This window comes from Dendrobates tinctorius, unplaced genomic scaffold (assembly GCF_039654945.1).
Source record: "Dendrobates tinctorius isolate UK_male_01 unplaced genomic scaffold, ASM3965494v1 ptg000319l, whole genome shotgun sequence".
NCBI classification, from domain to species: Eukaryota; Metazoa; Chordata; class Amphibia; order Anura; family Dendrobatidae; genus Dendrobates; species Dendrobates tinctorius.
Genome location: NW_027361986.1, coordinates 3,097,487 through 3,118,371, shown reverse-complemented (window position 1 = coordinate 3,118,371; position 20,885 = coordinate 3,097,487). Strand labels below are relative to the sequence as shown.

The following is a 20,885-nucleotide window of genomic DNA, read 5'->3' as shown; positions in this document are numbered from 1 at the left end:
TAATCCCTCACCCAACCCAAGATCAAGAAAAATTGAGACGCTACTGGTATCGGAAAATGACGCAATTTTTCTTTTTAACAGATTTAGGAATTTTTTTCACCACTTAGATAAAAAACAACCCAGACATGTTTGGGGTCTCTGAACTTGTAATGACCTGGAGAATCATAATGGCAGGTCAGTTTTAGCAAATGCACTTTTTTTTGCAATTTCACCGTACTTGGAATTTTTTTCCCGTTTTCCTCAACACTATATGTTAAAACCAATGGTGGCTTAATACTCCCCTTGAAGCTGTGATCGTCCGGTCGCCTGTACTGTACATAGCAGGCCTTGAGCCCTGGTATGTATAGCAGAAATCATAGGCCAGCGTTCACAGGAGGGTCATTATCACAGGCACGGTGGTCATCAACAGACCCCCGTCTGTCATGGCAACTCATTTCTGCCCTGCGATTGCGTGTCAAGGGCACCGATGGGCGGGATGTATGACGCGCTTCCGGTCGGGGCTTGAAAGGTTATTACACCATGGACCAGAGCAAAGCATCTGTCAGTCGGCCAGGTAAGGATAATGCTAGGGAGAAAATACAGCGTGAGGCTGAGAAGCTGTAAGTGCATCGTCACACTCCAGTGCATTTACAGACACCACTTCAAAATGCAATTTCTCGCTGCATGTGCAGTGCTTTAATTAATAGATTGAGGGGAGGGTGTGGTAAAAGTATTTGACAGGTTTTCTTTAGGCTATGTGCAGACTCCTTTTTCTTATCCGAGAAATGATGAGTTTGATCAGAGTGTGAGCGTAGTGTGATCTGATTCTCGGATGAGGAGAAAATGGAGAAAAAAAGTCTCCATTCTGTCAGTGCGCGGAAATCGCACTGCACTCAGATGCCATCCGAGCGCAGTCCAATGTTTTCTATGGAGCAGTGCGATCCAAATATCGGGTCACACTCTGCAGTGCAGCAATTTTGAATATTTTTTTTTTTTTTCCATGGAATGACTTGGTCCGATTAAAAAATTTGACAAGTGCATGATCCCTTATAACATTTGTCCGCGCTCAATCCAACATTTTGTCAGATCATCCTTGGATCGAAAATACAGCCATGTGCACAAGTGTTTAATTTTAGTGGCTATAATTACCTTTTCAGTAATTTTATCATAGACCTAAAATGTACTTTTCCTCTCCAGGAGTTAATTCACACTTAGCCACCACAATAGCATCCAGCACTACTTTATGGTTAACATGGCAGCCTCGGCATGACGTATGGCACACAGTCACGCGCAGCGGTGTTTTCTGTTCATATGTCGGGACATTTTCCTATCGTGTTCTCTGTATATGGAAACCTTTTAGTTGTGCACAGTTTCTCCGTTGGTCGTAACCCCTGATCCGTGAAATCCGCTGATGACTGCACATGGAGTAGAGAGAAGGGTCTTCACCGTGACTTGGCATTTTCAGATTTTCGAAAACTTTGGATTATTTGCTGAATCACGCTGCCTCGTTTTCACTGTTTTTAGAAAGAGTTTCAACTCTAGAAATAGTTCCCTTTTTATTTTATTTAGCAAGGTCCGAAAACTGATTGTGCAAAACGCCTTGATGAGTCACGTTCTCATCCTGGTGATACTTCCTGCAATAAAATGTTACATTTCTTCACTGAAAATGGTAACTGTTATTCCCTAATCGTTTTTATATACAGTTGGGTCCAGAAATATTTGGACAGTGACCAAATCTATGTGATTTCAGCTCTGCAGGCCACTATTTTTTTTTTTTTTTTATTTAAAGTGAAACAATGGATGCAATTGAAGTGTAGACTTTCAGGTTTAATTAAAGGGGAATCTGTCTCCTCATTTTTGGCCTATAAACTGCAGCCACCGCCATCACGGGCTTATGTACAGCATTCTGTAATGCTGTAGATAAGCCCCCGATGTAACCTGAAAGATAAGAAAAACGATTTAGATTATACTCACCCGGGGGTCCGGTCCGGTGGGTGTAGCGGTCTGGTGCCTCGCATCTTCTAGTGATGACGTCCTCTTCCTTGCTGCCTATCGCAGCTCCTGCGCAGGCGTACTTTACCCTGTTGAGGGCAGAGCAGAGTCGTGCAGTGTGCAGGCGCCAGACCTCTCTGACCTTTCCCGGTGCTTGCGCACTGCAGTACTCTGCTCTGCCCTCAATAGGGCAGATAAAGTACGCCTGCGCAGGAGCCACGGCAGAAGTAAGGAGGAGGACGTCATCGTTAGAAGAAGAGGCACCGGACCACGACACCCATCGGACTGGACCAGACCCCCAGGTGAGTATAATCTAACTCGTTTTTCTTATCTTTCAGGTTACATCGGGGGCTTATCTACAGCATTACATCGGGCTGGAGATAAGCCCCTGATGGCGGTGGCCGCAGCTTATAGTCCAAAAATGAGGTGACAGATTCCCTTTAAAGGGGTTGGTCCAAAATATCCCGTGAAACGTTATGAATCGCATCCATTCTTCTACGAAGCCTCCTCGTTTCAGGAGCTCAAAGTTATCGGACAGATTAACTTTATCATAAATGTTCATTTTTAACACTTTGTATATAATCCTTTGCTGGCATCGACTGCCTGAAGTCTGGAAGCCATGGACGTCACCAAACGCTGGGCTTGCTCCTTTGTGATGCATTGCCGTCCCTTACTGCAGCTGACTTCAGTTGTTGGTTGTTTGTACCATGAAGGGGGAATCTATCAGCACAGAATGACTGTTCAAATAAAGTACAGGCGCTCGGTGCCCCCATGGCGGGGCCAATCATTTATATACACCTCCCCACCTGCTTGGCCTCCATCTATCGCCTCCCTTCTCTGACCCTATGAAACCAGAACTGTCAGTCATATAAGAGTGGGGTCCAGATAGGGGGAAAGTGGGAAGGTGTACAAAAATGATTGGCCATGAAGTACCGAACTGTGGGACGTAGCTTGCAAATGTATTCCACCCACCACCACCATTGGCTTTTTACCTATTTTGTTACATTACAACCTGCGTTTAAAAATTTTTGTAATCCGATTTTATGTGAGATGCATCAGCCACAAATTGTTTTAAGTTGATGAAGTGAGAAAAATATAGGCAGAAATTAACCCCTTAGTGATGGAGCCAATTTTGACCTTAATGATTAGTCCAAATTTTACAATTCTGACGACCGTCACTTTGAGGTAATAACTCTGGAACACTTCAACGGATCTCGGTGATTCTGAGATTTTTTTTCAGGACATATTCATGATAGCGGTAAAATTTCTTCGGTATAACTTGTGTTTATTTATGAGGAAAGTTTTATGCCCTTCAATCACAGAGATGTCACACAAAATAATTAATAAATTATTCTGGCACTTAGCCCCTCTCTTCCCACTGCCGTGTAGCGGTGGCATATGGTGTAATAAAGGGGTTAATGTCACCTTGCTATTGGCTATTGTAAGCAGGGCTGTGGAGTCGGAGTCGTGGAGTCGGAGTCGGTGCTCATTTTGGTGGAGTCGGAGTTGGAGTCGGTATAAAATGGACCGACTCCTAAAATATATAATAAATTGGGTACAGTAATTCAATGCAGGATGTGCTGAATATTTTTTCATAGGAGTTTGGGAAAGTTATGAAATGCCCTATAAATGGCTGTTATATTCCTGATCTAAGGCTACATTCACACACAGCGTTTTTCCTGTGTTTTTTTGAGGATACGTTTTTCAGCTGCAAAAGCAGATCAGCTTTTTAAAAAACTGCATCACCTGAAAGGTTTTTGAGCTCATAGATAATGTTTTCAATAGCAAAAGCAGATTAGAAATCTGCTCTATCTATCCATTTATCCATATCTGTCTATCCATATCGTATCTGTACCAAAAAGAATGAAAACCGGGTAGTACACCAATATATATTCTGTTCTATCTAAATATCTTGATTATTGGATCATAAAAATTATTAAATGTCTGAGGTTCACATTGTACTACAATAAATTTTTCACTTAAATATAAGCAATATGTGTGGGAGTCGGAGTCGGAGTTGGAGTCGGAGTCGGTGTAAGGGAAATTGAGGAGTCGGAGTCGGAGTCACAGGTTTGGCTTACTGACTCCACAGCCCTGATTGTAAGGTGACATTAAGCCCAGTTAATAATGGAGAGGCGTCAATAAGACGCCTATCCATTATTAATCTTCTAGTAATAAAGGGTTAAAAAAACCACACTAAGAATAAAGTATTTTAATTAAATAAAACATGACAGTTTTTCATAATTTTTATTGTACGCCTAAATCCATTTGAAGCCATCGATCACCTGCAAAAAAATTAAAAAAACCAACAGTATACTCCCTGATCCGACGTAGTCCCTCTTTAATAACGATTGTCCCACAACAATCTCCCCTATGGAGCAGTCCAATCAGCAGATGGGCCTCCGATGACACACTGATCGGAGATAACCCTCCCACAGCGTGTCATCGGAGTTAAGCCTCTTGCTTTACGGCACTACAGCGTGAGAAAATTCTCATGCTGTAGTGCCGCAAAGTGACAGGTGAACTCAGGTGACCTATTGGCGGCGGAGTGATAACAATGACTAAGATAATCCTCCGCATCGTATCACCAGAGCCCCTGGAGAGCGGTCACATCTGCTTATGTGACAGCTCTCCACAGGAGATCGTCACTCGCGAATCCGTGCGTTTTTTCCGCAGCATGTGCACAGCAAAACTCCATTTCCCATAGATGAACATTGGCTGTGCACTACACTTCGCATTTGATGCAAATCCGCGTCCAAAAACGCTGCGGATCCGCATCTAAATCCACAACGTGTGCACATACTCTTATGATCCGAAAATATGGTAAATGTTTTGGAGTGGCCCAGTCAAAGTCCAGATCTGTGGTCAAACTTGAAGATTGCTTTTCACCAGAGTAAACTATTTATCTTGATGGAGGAGCTGGAGCAATTTTGCATTGAGGAATGGGCAAAAATCCCAGTGGAAAGCTTATAGAGACTTATCCAAAGCTACTTGCAGCTGTATTTGCTCTACAAAGTACTGACTTTAGGCGGCTGAATAGTTATGCTCACTGAAGTTTTCAGTTATGTTGTCCTATTTGTTTGCTTCGCAATAAAAACAAAGCCAAATATTCATAGTGTATGGGCTTGTTCTTTACATGAACTGTTGCAAACGCTCAAAAAAACAGTGAAATTTGAAGGTTGTGAGGTAGGAAAACACGGAAATAGCCTAGGAGGTAAATACTTTTGCAAGCCACTGTAGTTTGAACAGTCTTTCTGTGCTGACAGTCCCTTAAGTTTGTGAAAGCATGAGAAATTCATGCTCGATGGGGTATAGATCTGGTGATTGACTCGGCTATTGTATGTAGAGTATCCCACTTTTTTGCCTTAAAAAAAACTTCCTGGCATATCGTATGTTTCGGGTCACTGGCCATCTGTACTGTAAAGTGCCGTCTAATCAACCTTGCTGCATTTGACTGAATCTGATCCGAAGGTGTAGCTGTATTCAAAACACACAAGGAATGAAGCGCTGTACAAATTTCAGCACCGTTGAAAGCCATACATGCCCATGCCATCACACTGCCTCACACTGCTTTGGATCATGAACTGTCTCGATCCATTTTTGGATTTGTGGCAGCTCTGGTTTCACTCAAATTAAAACTTTTTTCCTTTCAGGCCAGCGGGGGTTAAACGCAGTTTTTCCCCGCTGGTGTTATTGCAGTGCTGTTGGGTCAGCTGATGTTGCTGGTGACCACTCTCACATTTAAAAGGTCACCTGATGCATCAGCTGACTGTTGGTGATACAGTTTCTCTTTGGAGACCAACCTTTGCAGAAGCAGCTCTCTGGTGTCAGCCAAGTCTAGTGTTTGGAGTCCTGTTGCTGTGTTATCTGTGGTGTGGAATTAAGCATCGGTGTGCACAAGCTAAGTGTTGTATTTTTGTTACCTTGTCCCTTTGGTGTCTGTCACTTCCCGCTGTGTGTTTTATCTGCAGAAGTGAGGCCAGAGCTCCTTGTCGGCCAGGGCAGATCTAGATGACAAATAGGGACGAGGTATCCTGATGTCGGCCAGGGGAAGGACCTGCATAGGGTGTTAGGTGAGCACAGGGACAGGCTCTGGGTGGATCTCGGGAGGTGACCGTCCCTGATTCCCAATTGTCAGGACCTTCCTCTACCTTATTCCATCGGCGTTGTGTTGTTGTGCTGTTTGGTGACCGACCAACCATTGAGTCGTGTCACACTGCTCAGTCACTCCGTGACATGAACCTTTTCAAGCCTTTTTTCTTTCTCCCATCATTCTGGTACAGGTTGATTTTAGTCCCAAAAAATGCTTTTCCAGAAAAGAGCTGGCTTCTTTAGATGTTTTTGGCAAAGTCTAATCTGGTCTTTCTAGCTTTAAGTCTGGTTAAGGCTATGTGCACATGTTGAGTATTTGTTTGCAGACATTTCTGCAAGGTTTTTGCATCTCTTGGCAGTAAAAAGCTGCGGGAAAAAAGGCAAGTTTTTGCCGCGTATAGCAATGAATGCTGTAGACCAGCAATTACTTCCTGTCATTGTATTGCTGGCAGCCGGGTGAGATCGCTGTGGGACACTCAGGATTACCTGGACTACGGCGAACAGGTGAGTATATGTTGGTTTATTATTTTACATTACTTATATGAGAAGATGGCATCGTGGATTGGGCATTAGGGGAGTATAATTTTTTATACTTTTTATTTCAATATGTACCGTGTATACTCGAGTATAAGCTGACCCGAGTATAAGCCGAGGCCCCTAATTTTGCCACAAAAACTGGGAAAACTCATTGACTCGAGTATAAGCTGAGGGTGGTGCTGCACAAGGGTTAATGCTGGTCCAAAAAGATGCTCCATAGATAAGTACCCCCCATAAAATGCTGCACAAGGGTTAATGGTGGCCCAAGAAGATGCTCCATAGATAAATATCCCCCATATATTGCTGCTGCAATTAAAAAAAAAAAAAAATAAAAGACATACTCACCTCTACGTTGCTGGGGGCCAGGTGCCCGTGTCCTGAGCAGGCGGGGACACTGGCGCGCAATGGGGGACAGGTGCCGGTGTTGCCGCTGGCTCAGGCCCCGGCACTGGCGATATTCACCTGTCTCCGTTCCATCGCCGTGTGCCCCTCTGTCTCCCGGGTCTCTGCAGTGACGTTCAGCAGAGGGCGCTCTGACTATGTCATCGCGCCTTCTGACCTGAACGTCACAGTCGGAGGACAGAGCGGCGCGCGGCGGCGGAACGTGGACAGGTGAATCTGGCTTCCCCCGTCATACTCACCCCCTCCTGGCGCGGTCTTTGCAGCCACTCTTCTTCCATGGTCTCAGTGCTGCAGCTCTTCCAGGTTTCAGCGGTCATGTGGTACCGCTAATTAAAGTCATGAATATGCACATATTCACAACTTTAATGAGCAGTACCACGTGACCGCTGAACGCAGGAAGAGCTGCAGTGCCGAGACCATGGAAGAAGAGAGGCTCCAGAGACCACGCCAGGAGGGTGTGAGTATTATCTCTGACACCCCTGCTCCCCTTCCCCCGCCGACCCCCTATATGACTCGAGTATAAGCCGAGAGGGGCACTTTCAGCCTTAAAAAAAAAAAAATGGGCTGAAATTCTCGGCTTATACTCGAGTATATACGGTATGTAATTTTACTTGAGTAGCCTCATCGACCCATGTCTGCGGGTTATAGTCACCGCTGCGGGGACACGCTGACATCTGACAGCATGAGTCCGCAGCGCTCTGACCGACAGTCTGCGGTAGCGTTACCGCGGGTTGCAGTCACACCTGCGGGGTCACGCTGACATCTGCCAGCAGATCCTGCAGCGCTGTGACAGACGGTCTTACCGGCAGTAGCGTTACCGCCAATAAGAACTACCGCGCCAGTGTTTCCCATGCTGTCATACAGAAGACAGTGTGGGAAACACCATAGGAAGCCGGTAAAACGCAAAACAACGGTGTCTATAAGGCTTTACTCCCTTTAAGTTTTGATTACAAATTTTGGATATTTAACAATCCACACTGCTATATTTGTATTAGCTTTTGGTATGTTTTTTTGTCGTGTGTCTTTTTTTTTTTTTTTTATAGTGTTCAGGAAGAAAATGTGAAATCCCTCTGCCAAATCATCAGTTTCAACTACTCTGTATTGTGAAAGTGCACAGTCACCAGAGTATTGTACAAGTGCGGACCGGTTTACAACGACTGAATAGTCTGTTTCCTATAAGTGAAAACTAATCGGAATCCAGACTACGGAGTGGGGAGAAATATACATCCCGTCCGTGTATCTGTTTTTGGGGGTTTTCTTTACGTCCATGTGCCTGCATTTATTTATTACATGAACAATTTTCCTAATTAAAGGTCACATACAATTTCTTATCCTAATGATTGTAATGCCTCCGTGAAAATCGCCTGAACGAGCCCTCACGGACTTGATCCAGATTTTCAGGGCGTATCTGCAGTATTTCTGCTGCTTTTCTGTTCTCATGTGTTGCATGCGGATTTTTAATGAGAATGGATTTGCTGAGGATTTTACATGTTTAATGTTCCACACCGAACATTTACGCAACATGTAGATGAGATTGTTCAAATCTTATTAACTCCCCTAATTGTTTTTGGAAAATCCGCGGTATAATACAGAAAGGCCGGGGTCACACTTGTGAGTGCAGTGCGAGAAACTAGCGCATCAATACCCGGCACTGCCGCTGGCACTCAGGACCGGAGTGTGTGGCTGCATGTCTTTCTATGTAGCTTTAAACGCTCCAGTCGAAACCGCCGGCGGCAGTGCCGGGTATTGAGTCACGAGACTCGCGTGAGTTTCTTGCACTGCACTCGCAAGTGTGACCACGGCCTAAGGTCACTCTCGTGAAGTTTTGAGGCTCAAATATTCAACATTTTCAAGAGAGAACCACATTCGAAATTCATGAGGTTCTCTGATGTGGATTTTGAAGAGGCTCTTATACCACTTAGCTCCACATTTTTTGCAAAATCCCAAAAGAATTCACATAAAAGAAGCCACTTTTTCTTTTTCCTCCTGAGTTTTTTTTTTTTTTTTTATTAATGTAAAAAAAAATACTGTTTGAACAGTAATGTGAATCTCCCACCATATCGATAAGAGGAGTATTGAAAGAGCATTGGAAACCTTTTTTATGCAGTTTGGTGTAGATTTTGAAGCAGATCTGTTTCAAAGACCTGTGGGTGAATTTATCCTCAAAGGGAACCAATCGACAGGTTTGACCGATATGAGATATGGCAGCCACTTTTCAGGCCTGATGTACAGCATTCTATAATTCTCTATCTGCCCCCAATCTGGCCTGCAAGATATGAATATACTCCCCTGCGGAGCAGTCCGGTCTGAGGGGTGTCGCTTTTCTTCGTCCGACGCCTCCATTCTTCTTGCGAAGCCGTCCTCCTTCTTGCTTTGTCTGGATGACTTGTCCCTACGTCATCCGCACAGTGTTCCCCGGCAGCTCGCACCTGTGCAGGCGTACGTCTCTGCCCTGACTAGGCCAAAGTAAAGTTCTGCAATGCTCAGGCGCAGGGAAAGGTGATAGCGGGCAGTACCTTACGCTATCCTAGTCAGGTTAGAGAAGTGTGCCTGCGCAGGAGTGCAATGCCGGGGAGATTGGGTGGATGACTCGGGGGGGGGGGGGGGGGGGAATGTCCTCTACATAAAGCAAGTAGAAGGACGGCATCACAAGAAAGGTGACCAAGACCAGTGACACCTCTCTAACCCGACTGCATAATAAAAGCTATTTTTCTTGTCTTGCAGGTTAGTTGGGGGCAGATATACAGCATTATAGAATGCTGTATGTGAGACCGTAATTGCCATATCTCATATCGGTCATACCCAGTGACAGGTTTGCTTTAATCTGAGTACATGGTTTGGGGCTTTACAATGTTAAGTGTTGGACTTGGATATCTATGGCCCACCAGTGAATTTGATTCTGGAGGCCGTCTCTCCAGTAACATGCAAATATTTCCTTTTTTTTTCTCCAGAGAGGTGTAGTCGAAATAAGCCCTGTACCTTCCATTTTACTCATGTGACCCCCCCAAACCACATGCCTTCAGTCTCATTGCACCTATGAGGAGCAACTCAATGCTTGACAGGACCCTCATGGCTGTTTTGCTGCGAGTGCCCACTTGTAGCTCAGGCACACATGAGTGGCATTCATGAGCTCCTTGGTGGGTCAGTCTAAGCCTGAATGTTAATATTTAAATGTTCTTTACTTGGCATAAACTGATACAATTTAATCCTAAATTTTGCACAAATCTGCTGGTTCCACCCCATGGATTACAGTCACACGTATTGTACTGAAACTTGTCACAGATTCTGCCACCTAATACCCATGATAAATCAGTGACCTGAGGACAAACCCTGATAAACATATGTACACCCTGATTATAGCAGGTCCTGAAGTATAAAGAAAAATAGGCCGGTGCCACCCAGATATTATGGTACTGTGCTATACACAAAAGAGGTATACATACAGAAGAAGGGAGGAATTGGTGTAAAAAAGCAGCGGTACCCTAATAATAGAGCAGACAACCTACATATGGTAAAATAGAAAACTTTATTAGATAATCATAACGAACAATAGACTTAAAACCAATAAAAAAAAATTAGTTTTGGCAAGAACTGCAGTAGGTTCTACATGTGGCCGTACCCTTCTCTTTTAGGCCTGTTTCACACATCCGTTTTACAGATCAGTCGTAATCCGCGAAAATGGCGGAAAATGGATCCGTCGGCGGATTGACAGCAACATGTGGCACCGGACCGTTGTTCAGACGGAGAATGAGAGAGAATGAGAATTTTGGCGGATCCGTCAGTCAAGATCCCCCAATAATGTAAGTCTATGGGAGAAAAAATCGGATACGCCCCTTTTTTGGCGGATCCGTTTTTTTCAAAAATTGACAGATTATGACTGGTGGGAAAAAACTGATGTGTGAAAGAGGCCTTAGGCGTTATTTTTAAAAAGTGGGATCCTCACTGATCCGACATTGGTGACAGGTTCTGTGGATGTATATTAATGAAGTACTGGCACTCCTACCAATGGTTGGTGCTCAGATACAGTCCCAGCTCTTAAATATATAGAGAAAAGAACCTGGCGCTCAAAGCGGCATGATTTCAAGAAGGTGCCAAGCGCTTGATCTCTGCACGGAATGGACGCACCTTCTCCTGCGCAGTCTCCTCATTCCTCTTGCTGTGGTTGCACACTCCAGTCTGTTTGATAAGGTCTACATGGCCGAAACGTCACTGACTCTTGACTTTGGACCACATTATTAAAAGGCTCTTCTTCACATCATGCCATTTTGAGCTCCGAATTCTTCTGTATATTTTCTGTTGATGTACCATAAATGTCTCATGTGGGAACACCTGTTACTCTATAAATGAACATAATATTTGCACAAGGAAACACTAGAAGCAATGGGATGAAACTGAATAGGAGGAGACACAGATTAGATATTAGAAAAAACTTTTTGACAGTGAGGGTGATCATTGAGTGGAACAGGCTGCCACGAGAGGTGGTGAGTTCTCCTTCAATGGAGGTTTTAAAACAGATGCTGGACAGATATCTGTCTGAGATGATTTGGTGAATCCTGCTTTGAGCAGGGGGTTGGACACGACGACCCTGGAGGTCTCTTTCAACGCTAACATTCTATGATTCTATAGAGTTGAATTCATATAGGAAAAATGCCATTCTCCTTCTACAATGTCTAAATCTTTTGTATTCGTTCCTGCAGGTGTTTTGGCCTTGTGGTCTCTCATCACACACATAATGTATGTTCAGGACTTCTGGAGAACATGGCTGAAGGGACTGCGCTTCTTTCTCTGTATTGGGATATCCTTCTTTATTCTGGCTGTCATAGCCTTCATCACGTTTCTTGCTGTAGCCATATCTAATCATCAGTGTAAGTATCTGCGGTTCCTCTCCGTGTGCGTGCTGAGCTCTAGTGATGACCACTGTGTGTCACTGTAATGATCACGTCTCATCGTTATCTGACAAGCAGAAAACCTTCTGAAATCGGTCCCAGAGATTGGAACAAACACAGAGCTATAGTTCTTCATTTTTGCAAAATAGATCTACTTGTAAAAAGCAACATACCGGAAATGATCGGGGCATGTGGCTGATAGAAGGGCTAAACTGGGCACAAGGTGTCGGCAAGGTCCGTAGTATTGAAGTGCTAAACGTAACGAGAAAGACAAACTAATGGCATACGAGAATAGTGACTGCTTGCTCAATCTCTACATTCAAAGGCATTCGCCGATTGTAGATTACCACACGTGCTGAAGGCAAGTAAAGGTTTCAGTGAAAAGGAGTTTCAGAATCGACAGGTATTCCGAGTCCGGTCTCGCTGACTGAGAGTAAATAGTCTTCAAAGGTTCATTACTGTTGGGCTAAGGTCAGGACTAAACTTAAAGCCTGATTCATCAAAGCTTTCATGCCAGAATTGTGGCTGAAAAGCTTTGAAAAGTCACAAAATTTAGGAGCAACTTGAAGTTGCACCTAACTTTTATGACTTTTGGTGTCTACTCACTAGTTTACCCAAGGTCCACTGAAATAAGCAGAACTGGGGCAAGACTGATGGCAATGGGGGGATGACGAGTTGTGGCATTTCCTACTTAAACTATGTTTTTCCCTGAAACACCACAGCATTTCCTAGTCAAACAAAAATGGCTGAAAGCTAAAGGGACATTTCCCAGTTAACAGGCCATGTAAGGTACAATTCAAATATTGGGAGTAACTGCACAGGAAGGCTGCACCTCTCTGAATAAGGAAATATAACATAAACTGCGTAGCCAAAGGTTCCCGATTCATCAGGATCAACGCTGCTCACACTGGTCTTGATGAGGGGTATGTTGGAGTCAGAGGGCTCCTGGTTCATTTAGAGACGTGCATCTGACAGGAGTGACTAACATGTGGAGTGAGCCTCGCCACAAATCCTACTCCGGTCAGGGACTGGAGTCAGATTTCCGACATAAGGAACACCACTGCTAATCATGAATTAGACGAGCTCATGTCAAACCTTCACCATTTCCCCTTTGGACCCAGCTATGCCATCTGGACGGAACTGTCCATAACCAGTTTTTGCAACTTGCCAACTTTTCTAACTTTTTAAAGCGATGTACACCAGAATTCTGGTATAAAAGCGTCCATGAATCGGGGCAATCCTTTTTTTTTTTTTTTTTTTTTAAATTTACTTTTTACTTGCAACTGTAATTATTAACTGTTCTTTTACAGTAACAATCAGAATATTTTTATAGTTTTAAGGTTGAAGGAAGACAAAAGTCCATCCAGTGCAACCTAAAACTTTACATATTAGAGGGAAATTCCTTCCAGGCTCCACTAACCGTAATCAGACTAGTTCCCTGGATTATTGTCCCATCTCCAGAATGTTTCACCCATAAGGCCGGTTTCACATTTGCGTTTCAGGGCGCAGCGACGGCCTGCGCACGGCCGCTGCTAAGCCCCGCCCCCTGCCACACCTCCGCTCGTAGCTCTGCCTCTGGGTGCATGACGCTGCATGCGTCCCCTATCGTTATCACTGAGGACGCAGGCCGTGCGCAGTATGCGTTTTGGCGGCGCCTGCGTCCTTTTGACGGTGCGCCGACCAGCGCCAAATGCAACCTGTTGCAATTTGGTTGCGCTCGGCGCACCGTCAAAAGGACGCAGGCGCCGCCAAACGCATACTGTGCACGGCCTGCGTCCTCAGTGATAAAGATAGGGGACGCATGCAGCATCATGCGCCCGTAGGCGGAGCTACAGGCGGAGGCGTGGCAGGGGGCAGGGCTTAGCGGCGGCCGTGCACAGGCCGTCGCTGCGCCCTGAAACGCAAATGTGAAACTGGCCTAACATAATATTTTTCAAGAAAGGCATCCATCCTAGAACAGGCTTGGTGAATTTACCATTATAACACCTAGTGGCGGAGAGATGCAAAGTCTTCATGTTTAATGGTTAATTTAATTTCAGCCTGTCACTTACTTTTTGCCCTTTTTGTTTTCCTCTCCTTTAGCTCTCACTGATCCAAAGAGTTTCTACTTGTCGTGTGTATGGAGTTTCATGTCCATGAAGTGGTCCTTCCTGCTGGGCCTCTACTCTTACCGTTACAGGAAAGAGTTTGCCGACATCAGCATCCTCAGTGACTTCTGACCCGCTAATTGCTAGTGACTGAAAGTGGATTTTTTTAATGGTCTTTTGAATCTATAAGGAGCTGCTGTCTGTCTTCTGCTCAGCTACTCTACAACCACTTCTGAAGGGAACTACAAAAAAAGGAAAGGAGAAGACAGACATCGCATCCACATTCTTATTTTGCTTCCTCCATAATGAGTATTTTATTTTTTTTAAATACTGATTTTATTTTTTCTCATTTTACCCCCTAATCCGAATTTGCAGTGATTTTAATAACAGTAACTGAGCGCTACTTCTCTCAGGCAGAGCTAATCAGCACAGTCACTTTATCGCGGCTCTGCCCAAGCGGAAATGGATTGATCAGGTCTGTCGATTCTGCGAAGTGGATCTTAACTTCACGGAGGTGTCTAATTACATGACACTGCAAGGACTTCACTTTCTTTTAATCATATGCTAACTCTCCTGTGTGTCTGTCTTTGTGTAACTAAAAATAATGGATATTTTTATTGTCCTCAAAGAAAATTGTTAAAACAGTTTTTAACAGAAATGGGTGGTAAACTACAGCTGCAGCCAGACTACAGCTCTGGCATTTCAATGTATGGCACTGGTAGAGGTGTACGATATCTAAGAATGTTGGCGGTCACCTGTATACCCATCACCTGTTTACCCCGGCAGGTCATATCTGGAATCACTTTTTCAATGTTTTATAAAAAAACAAACTGAATTTTCGTTTCATAAAACTGACTTTGAGTTTCCTTGTCCCCACTTCTTACTGGTGAATCTGTACTACGTAACCTGTCCCCAAAAAGTGTCGATGCTCCATTTATAATGGGAGCCATGATGCCATTTCTATGGTAATAGAGCCCCCAAATATTCCTGTATATACTTTGCTATCCTTTGGGACCGTATAGGGTACCTGTTTTCATGTGATTGGGGGGGGGGGCGATCAAACAGAGGGGGAATAAAACCTGCCACTAGATCGCAATGAACACGATCATCTGAAAACTTTAACTTTGGGTAATAAATCAAGGTGAATATACAATTAAAGAGTAACCAAACCGTTTATAAGTTTTTGTTTGGGTTGTCCTTTTAATTCTTTAATTGCTAGCAGATTAGTGGGAATCCGGATCCTGAGACCCCCACCACCAACTGCTCAAACTCTGTCATCCCCTTCCACCTGAGAGGCGCCCAACTCGTGAGGCAGCCGCACACAAAGAGAGCGGGGTACATATTCAGTAGACAGCATAGACTATGAACCCTGTGCCTTCAACTGAATCTGTTTTCCGCTGGGCACCTCTCGAGGGAGGAGTTGAGCAATTGGTGGGGGTCGGGGACCTACTTGCACTAAAGTATAAAAGTTACACACGTTTCGTTACTCTTTAAGTATCCACTTTCATGATCAGGTCTGAAGGGTGCATTCACACTGTTCGCAGTGTGTCTGTGTTGTGATTTCTGATGTATACCATGTTATAGGCACACAGTATATACATTTCCCTTGTGGTGAACCCGACATGACACGTTTGCTCGATCTGTGGGCAGCGTGTATCCGGCACTGATACGCTGTGACATTTCAGAGAGTGATACACTTTAAAAGCCGTTGAGGGCCGAGCCGCGATGGACGCGAATTAGAAGGTCTGGTCCAACAGTTTCTTCCTTCCGCTGCCTTGGAGTGACAGTTCTCTCCCTATACAAGCACAAAGGGAGACACCTGTCAATGCAGGCCAGGGGCGCAGAGAAGCTGCTGGAGACCAGCCTGTCGGACTGTTCTCCAGCACCGCTCAGTCCCAGTTGTCTTAAAGTATGTTTATGTTTTCTGAAATGCCATAGTGTATCAGAGTGAAATGTAACTAGCTGAGATCATACCTGCTGCCTACGGATTGAGCATCATGTATCAGCTGTCAAGTTCGCTATAAAAAAGTCTTCCCATCTCCAAAATCCAGAAAAGCTTACAGTATATATCTCAGATCATATTAGAGTGGAAAACTTTTTAACGTTTGAGCTTAAAGAGATATTCCCATTCCCAATATCCTATCCCAATAAGTAGTAGGTATGATAATATTAGCAAATACCTCCATTTAGAAATGTGGTATAGTTCTTCTGATTAGCTATGTCGCTTACCCTATGTGGAGTGCATTGCAGTAGCTTAGATATATCCATGGCTTTGACCACTAACTGCTTTCACTATGAGTGGTCATAACAATGGTTACCTAAGCTACTGCAATGCCCTGCACATGGGGTAAACGACATGGTGAATCAGAAGAACTATACTACATTTCTAATTGAAGGTATTTGCTATTATACCTGGGTATTGGTTTTGGGAATACCCCTTTAAGCTCAAATGTCGAAAAGTCTACCACTCTGCCATGATCAAAGATATATGCTGTAAGCTGTTCTAGTGCATACACTAAACTTACACTGCAGTGTGAATGCACCTGATATGCAGTGAGTGGATTTCCTTTGTTTTCCTCAGCCTAAAATGTATATATGTATGGGCTGTAAAATGTTAGTGGCTTCTAATGGTATATGTAAAGGTTATGTATTACTGCTTACTTCTGGTTGGGCTCTGAACACAGTATAACTGCTTAGCCAGCACAGGGGAAGCAGATAGGACATCAGCCGACAGCTACACCCAAACTATCAGCTGACAGCCGGACTGTCATTCTTCACTGACCTTCCTCCCTTATGTATAGGTGTCGTCTTAGGCCTGTTTCACATTTCTGTTATTTGACATCAGTCAAAATCCGCCAGGTTGTGAAAAAACAGATCCGTTTCCGTTGTGGCACAAACAGATGCCACCGGATCCGTTTTTTAACGGATCCGCTTTAGTAGTGAGTGACTGAAATTTAAAGGAGTATGAGTCAGAGAGAGAGAATTCTGCCGCCAGAACGGAATTTGGGGTTAAATTTATGGCAAGGAAATTGTTCCGGGCATGCTCAGTGTCAAAAAGCGGATCCGTTGCCAGATTCTGTCAAAAAACGGCTGGCAACGGATCCGCCGCCCATAGGCGACCATTATAACGAATGGCGAATAGCGGCGGATCCGTCACTATCTGCTATTTTGACGCAGACAAAAAACTTTTCATTGTCCGTCCACTGAAGTCAGTGGACGCCAAAATTTTGGCGGTTCCGTCAAAAAACGGATCCAGCGGATGACCATCCGTCAAAATCCGCCGCTAATGCAAGTCAATGGGAAAAAAAACGGATCTGCCAAAAAAAAAATGGCGGATCCGTATTTTTTTGAAAACGGCGTATTTTGACTGACGTCAAACAACTGAAGTGTGAAACAGGCCTTAGGGAGCGATCTGCTGATCGCAGCACCGCACCTCTGTATCCGCACTGCACAGCAGCAGGGTACAGGCTACAGAGCAAAAGTCTGTTATTCTATGTTTTTACTTAATTTAAAATGTTATTGGTCTCATGAAAGTTTGATTTCTGTAAAATTATATATATATTGCACCTTCCATTCATTCATTTACTAGATGATACATATTATAAAGTCGTTGATCAGGATGGTATTGCGCGATCAGATTGGGTCTGGCATATCTTCAAAGGATTTTGTCTGCAATTAGCACGTTTGTCACAAATCAAGGAGATTGCCAGTTTTTCCGTACCAAAAATAGCTTGTGTAAAGTATCCATAGGCTTCTATGGAGTAGATGAACACCAAAAACTTTTTATTTTTCTTTCATATCCTTTGAATTTAAACTGCATGAAAAATCGTCTGGTTATGTGGTTGTTAAAGAGGTACGTCCGGATCCAAGTTGTGTAATACTACAGACAAAGATGGGGTCAGCACAAGCGCCATTGCCCCTTTACTTTCCCGCTGTTTAAGGATTTATTCCTTGGTTTGATTTATATAAAATATGTGTAAAAACCTGCTCCATAATTGCACTATGGATGGTCTGGGAACAAATGGTCTGTGTACTAGTGCAGAACAATCCACTGTAGATTTGCGGCTTCACTACTGAGTCAGTAGGTATGTATGCGTTATACATACTCCTGGATTGAACCTGACTGGTGGGCGCAACCTCGCTCCATACAAGTGTACAGAGCAAGACTGCGCTCACTAGTCAGGTTGTGGCTGGGAGTATAAAGCATATGTACCTACCGATTCTTGCTCAGAAACTGGCAAATCCTCGAAGAGCACAGTGTTTGCCATGGGGGGATTCATAAGTCTGCAGTCACATGGAGTGACTGAAGAATAATCGTTTTGGTCCTGACAACCCATTTAAGGGTTGTCCAGAACTTACACAGTAATGAGCTATATGTAGGATGGGCCCATCAGTATCTGATAAGTGGTGTCTCGGACGCCCCGGCTGAGTGCTAGATATGGATTCCAGCAGTGACCAAACAGTGTGCGGCTCCACTCAGCATTTCATGGCCACTCCTGGGTACTGCACCTGATCTCTCTAGGGTAAAACTTAGTGTCCATTTACACTACAAGATTAACACGAACCACGTGTTTCATTTGTGCTGCACATAAGATCCTCTTTCTCAGCAGCACATCATCCGTGTGTCACAGGACTCGCGCTGCTGAGATGAATGGCAGACAGTGTGCGCTGAACGGATGAGCCTTTATTTACACTTCTCCAAGTGCTCTTCGAAGTTATTGATTTGCCATGGAATGGTTGATTTCAGCTCTGAAGCCTGCAGAATTACACGCACTTGTGGATGATAATACAGGCTATAAATTGGCATCAGTATAAGATAATGCAAAAAACTTAGGGTCCCATTTCACTTAGTGACGCACCAGCGATCCCGACAACGATTCGACCTGTAAGGATCGCTGGTGCGTTGCTAAATGATCGCTAGTAAGCTGTCAAACAGGCAGATGTCTTCAGCGACGCAGCAACGATCCAGCGATCAAACAGCGATGCATGCTGGCCAGCGGGACGCTGTCGACGAAAAAATGGCCCAGGACATTCCTGCACGATCAGCTATATCCAGCAGGGGGGCCGGTCGCTGCTGCATGTCACATGTAGCGAGGTCGCTGTAGTGTCACAATCTGTGACACATTAGCGATCTCGCTATGTGAGACGGGGCCTTTAGTCTTGTTGCCCATATCTTAAACATTGAACCTACTGTGCATTTGTATGTAATTCCCTAAGATTCCTTCTTAACATACAGTTGGGTCCATATATATTTGGACAGAGACAACATTTTTCTAATTTTGGATCTAGACATTACCACAATGAATTTTAAACAAAACAATTCAGATGCATTTGAAGTTCAGATTTTCAGCTTTCATTTGAGGGTATCCACATTAAAATTGGATGAAGGGTTTAGGAGTTTCAGCTCCTTAACATGTGCCACCCTGTTTTTAAAGGGACCAAAAATAATTGGACAGATTAAATAATTGTAAATAAAATGTTCATTTCTAGTACTTGGTTGAAACCCTTTGTTGGCAATGACTGCCTGAAGTCTTGAACTCATGGACATCACCAGACGCTGTGTTTCCTCCTTTTTGATGCTCTGCCAGGCCTTCACTGCGGTGGTTTTCAGTTGCTGTTTGTTTGTGGGCCTTTCTGTCTGAAGTTTAGTCTTTAACAAGTGAAATGCATGCTCAATTGGGTTGAGATCAGGTGACTGACTTGGCCATTCAAGAATATTCCACTTCTTTACTTTAATAAACTCCTGGGTTGCTTTGGCTTTATGTTTTGGGTCATTGTCCATCTGTAGTATGAAACAACGACCAATCAGTTTGGCTGCATTTGGCTGGATCTGAGCACACAGTATGGCTCTGAATACCTCAGAATTCATTCGGCTGCTTCTGTCCTGTGTCACATCATCAATAAACACTAGTGACCCAGTGCCACTGGCAGCCATGCATGCCCAAGCCATCACACTGCCTCCACCATGTTTTACAGATGTTGTGGTATGCTTTGGATCATGAGCTGTACCATGCCTTCGCCATACTTTTCTCTTTCCATCATTCTGGTAGAGGTTGATCTTGGCTTCATCTGTCCAAAGAATGTTCTTCCAGGACTGTGCTGGCTTTTTTAGATGTTTTTAGCAAAGCCCAGTCTAGCCTTTTTATTCTTGATGCTTATGAGTGGCTTGCACCGTGCAGTGAACCCTCTGTATTTACTTTCATGCAGTCTTCTCTTTATGGTAGATTTGGATATTGATACGGCTACCTCCTGGAGAGTGTGGTTCACTTGGTTGGCTGTTGTGAAGGGGTTTCTCTTCACCATGGAGATTATTCTGCAATCATCCACCACTGTTGTGTTCCATGGGCTCCCAGGTCTTTTTGCATTGATGAGTTCACCAGTGCTTTCTTTCTCAGGATGTACCAAACTGTAGATTTTGCCACTCCTAATGTTGTAGCAATTTCTCGGATGAGTTTTTTCTGTTTTTGCAGCTTAAGGATGGCTTGTTTCACCTGCATGGAGAGCTCCTTTGACCGCATGTGTCCTTCACAGCAAAACCTTCCAAATGCAAGAATGACACCTCAAATCAACCCCAGGCCTTTTATCTGCTTAATTGAGAATGACATAACGAAGGGATTGCCCACACCTGTCCATGAAATAGCCTGGAGTCAATTGTCCAATTACTTTTGGTCCCTTTAAAAACAGAGTGGCACATGTTAAGGAGCTGAAACTCCTAAACCCTTCATCCAATTTTAATGTGGATACCCTCAAATGAGAGCTGAAAGTCTGAACTTCAACTGCATCTGAATTGTTTTGTTTAAAATTGATTGTGGTAATGTCTAGAACCAAAATGAGAAAAATGTTGTGTCTGTCCAAATATATATGGACCTAACTGTAGAAGGCTGCGACCACTGTGAAACGCTAACGCCTA

At 44.0% G+C, this 20,885-nt stretch overlaps 1 protein-coding gene across 1 annotated transcript in view; it reads left to right on the top strand.

Annotated features, from left to right (window-relative positions):
• Positions 1-14,868, top strand: part of SLC48A1 (solute carrier family 48 member 1) — a 39,785-nt gene extending 24,917 nt beyond the window's left edge. The window contains exons 2-3 of the mRNA XM_073561436.1: positions 11,700-11,867; positions 13,971-14,868. Coding sequence (XP_073417537.1) covers positions 11,700-11,867; positions 13,971-14,107 — 305 coding nt within the window. The 3' untranslated portion in view covers positions 14,108-14,868. The remainder of the gene's footprint in view (positions 1-11,699; positions 11,868-13,970) is intronic.
• The last annotated feature ends 6,017 nt before the right edge of the window (positions 14,869-20,885 follow it).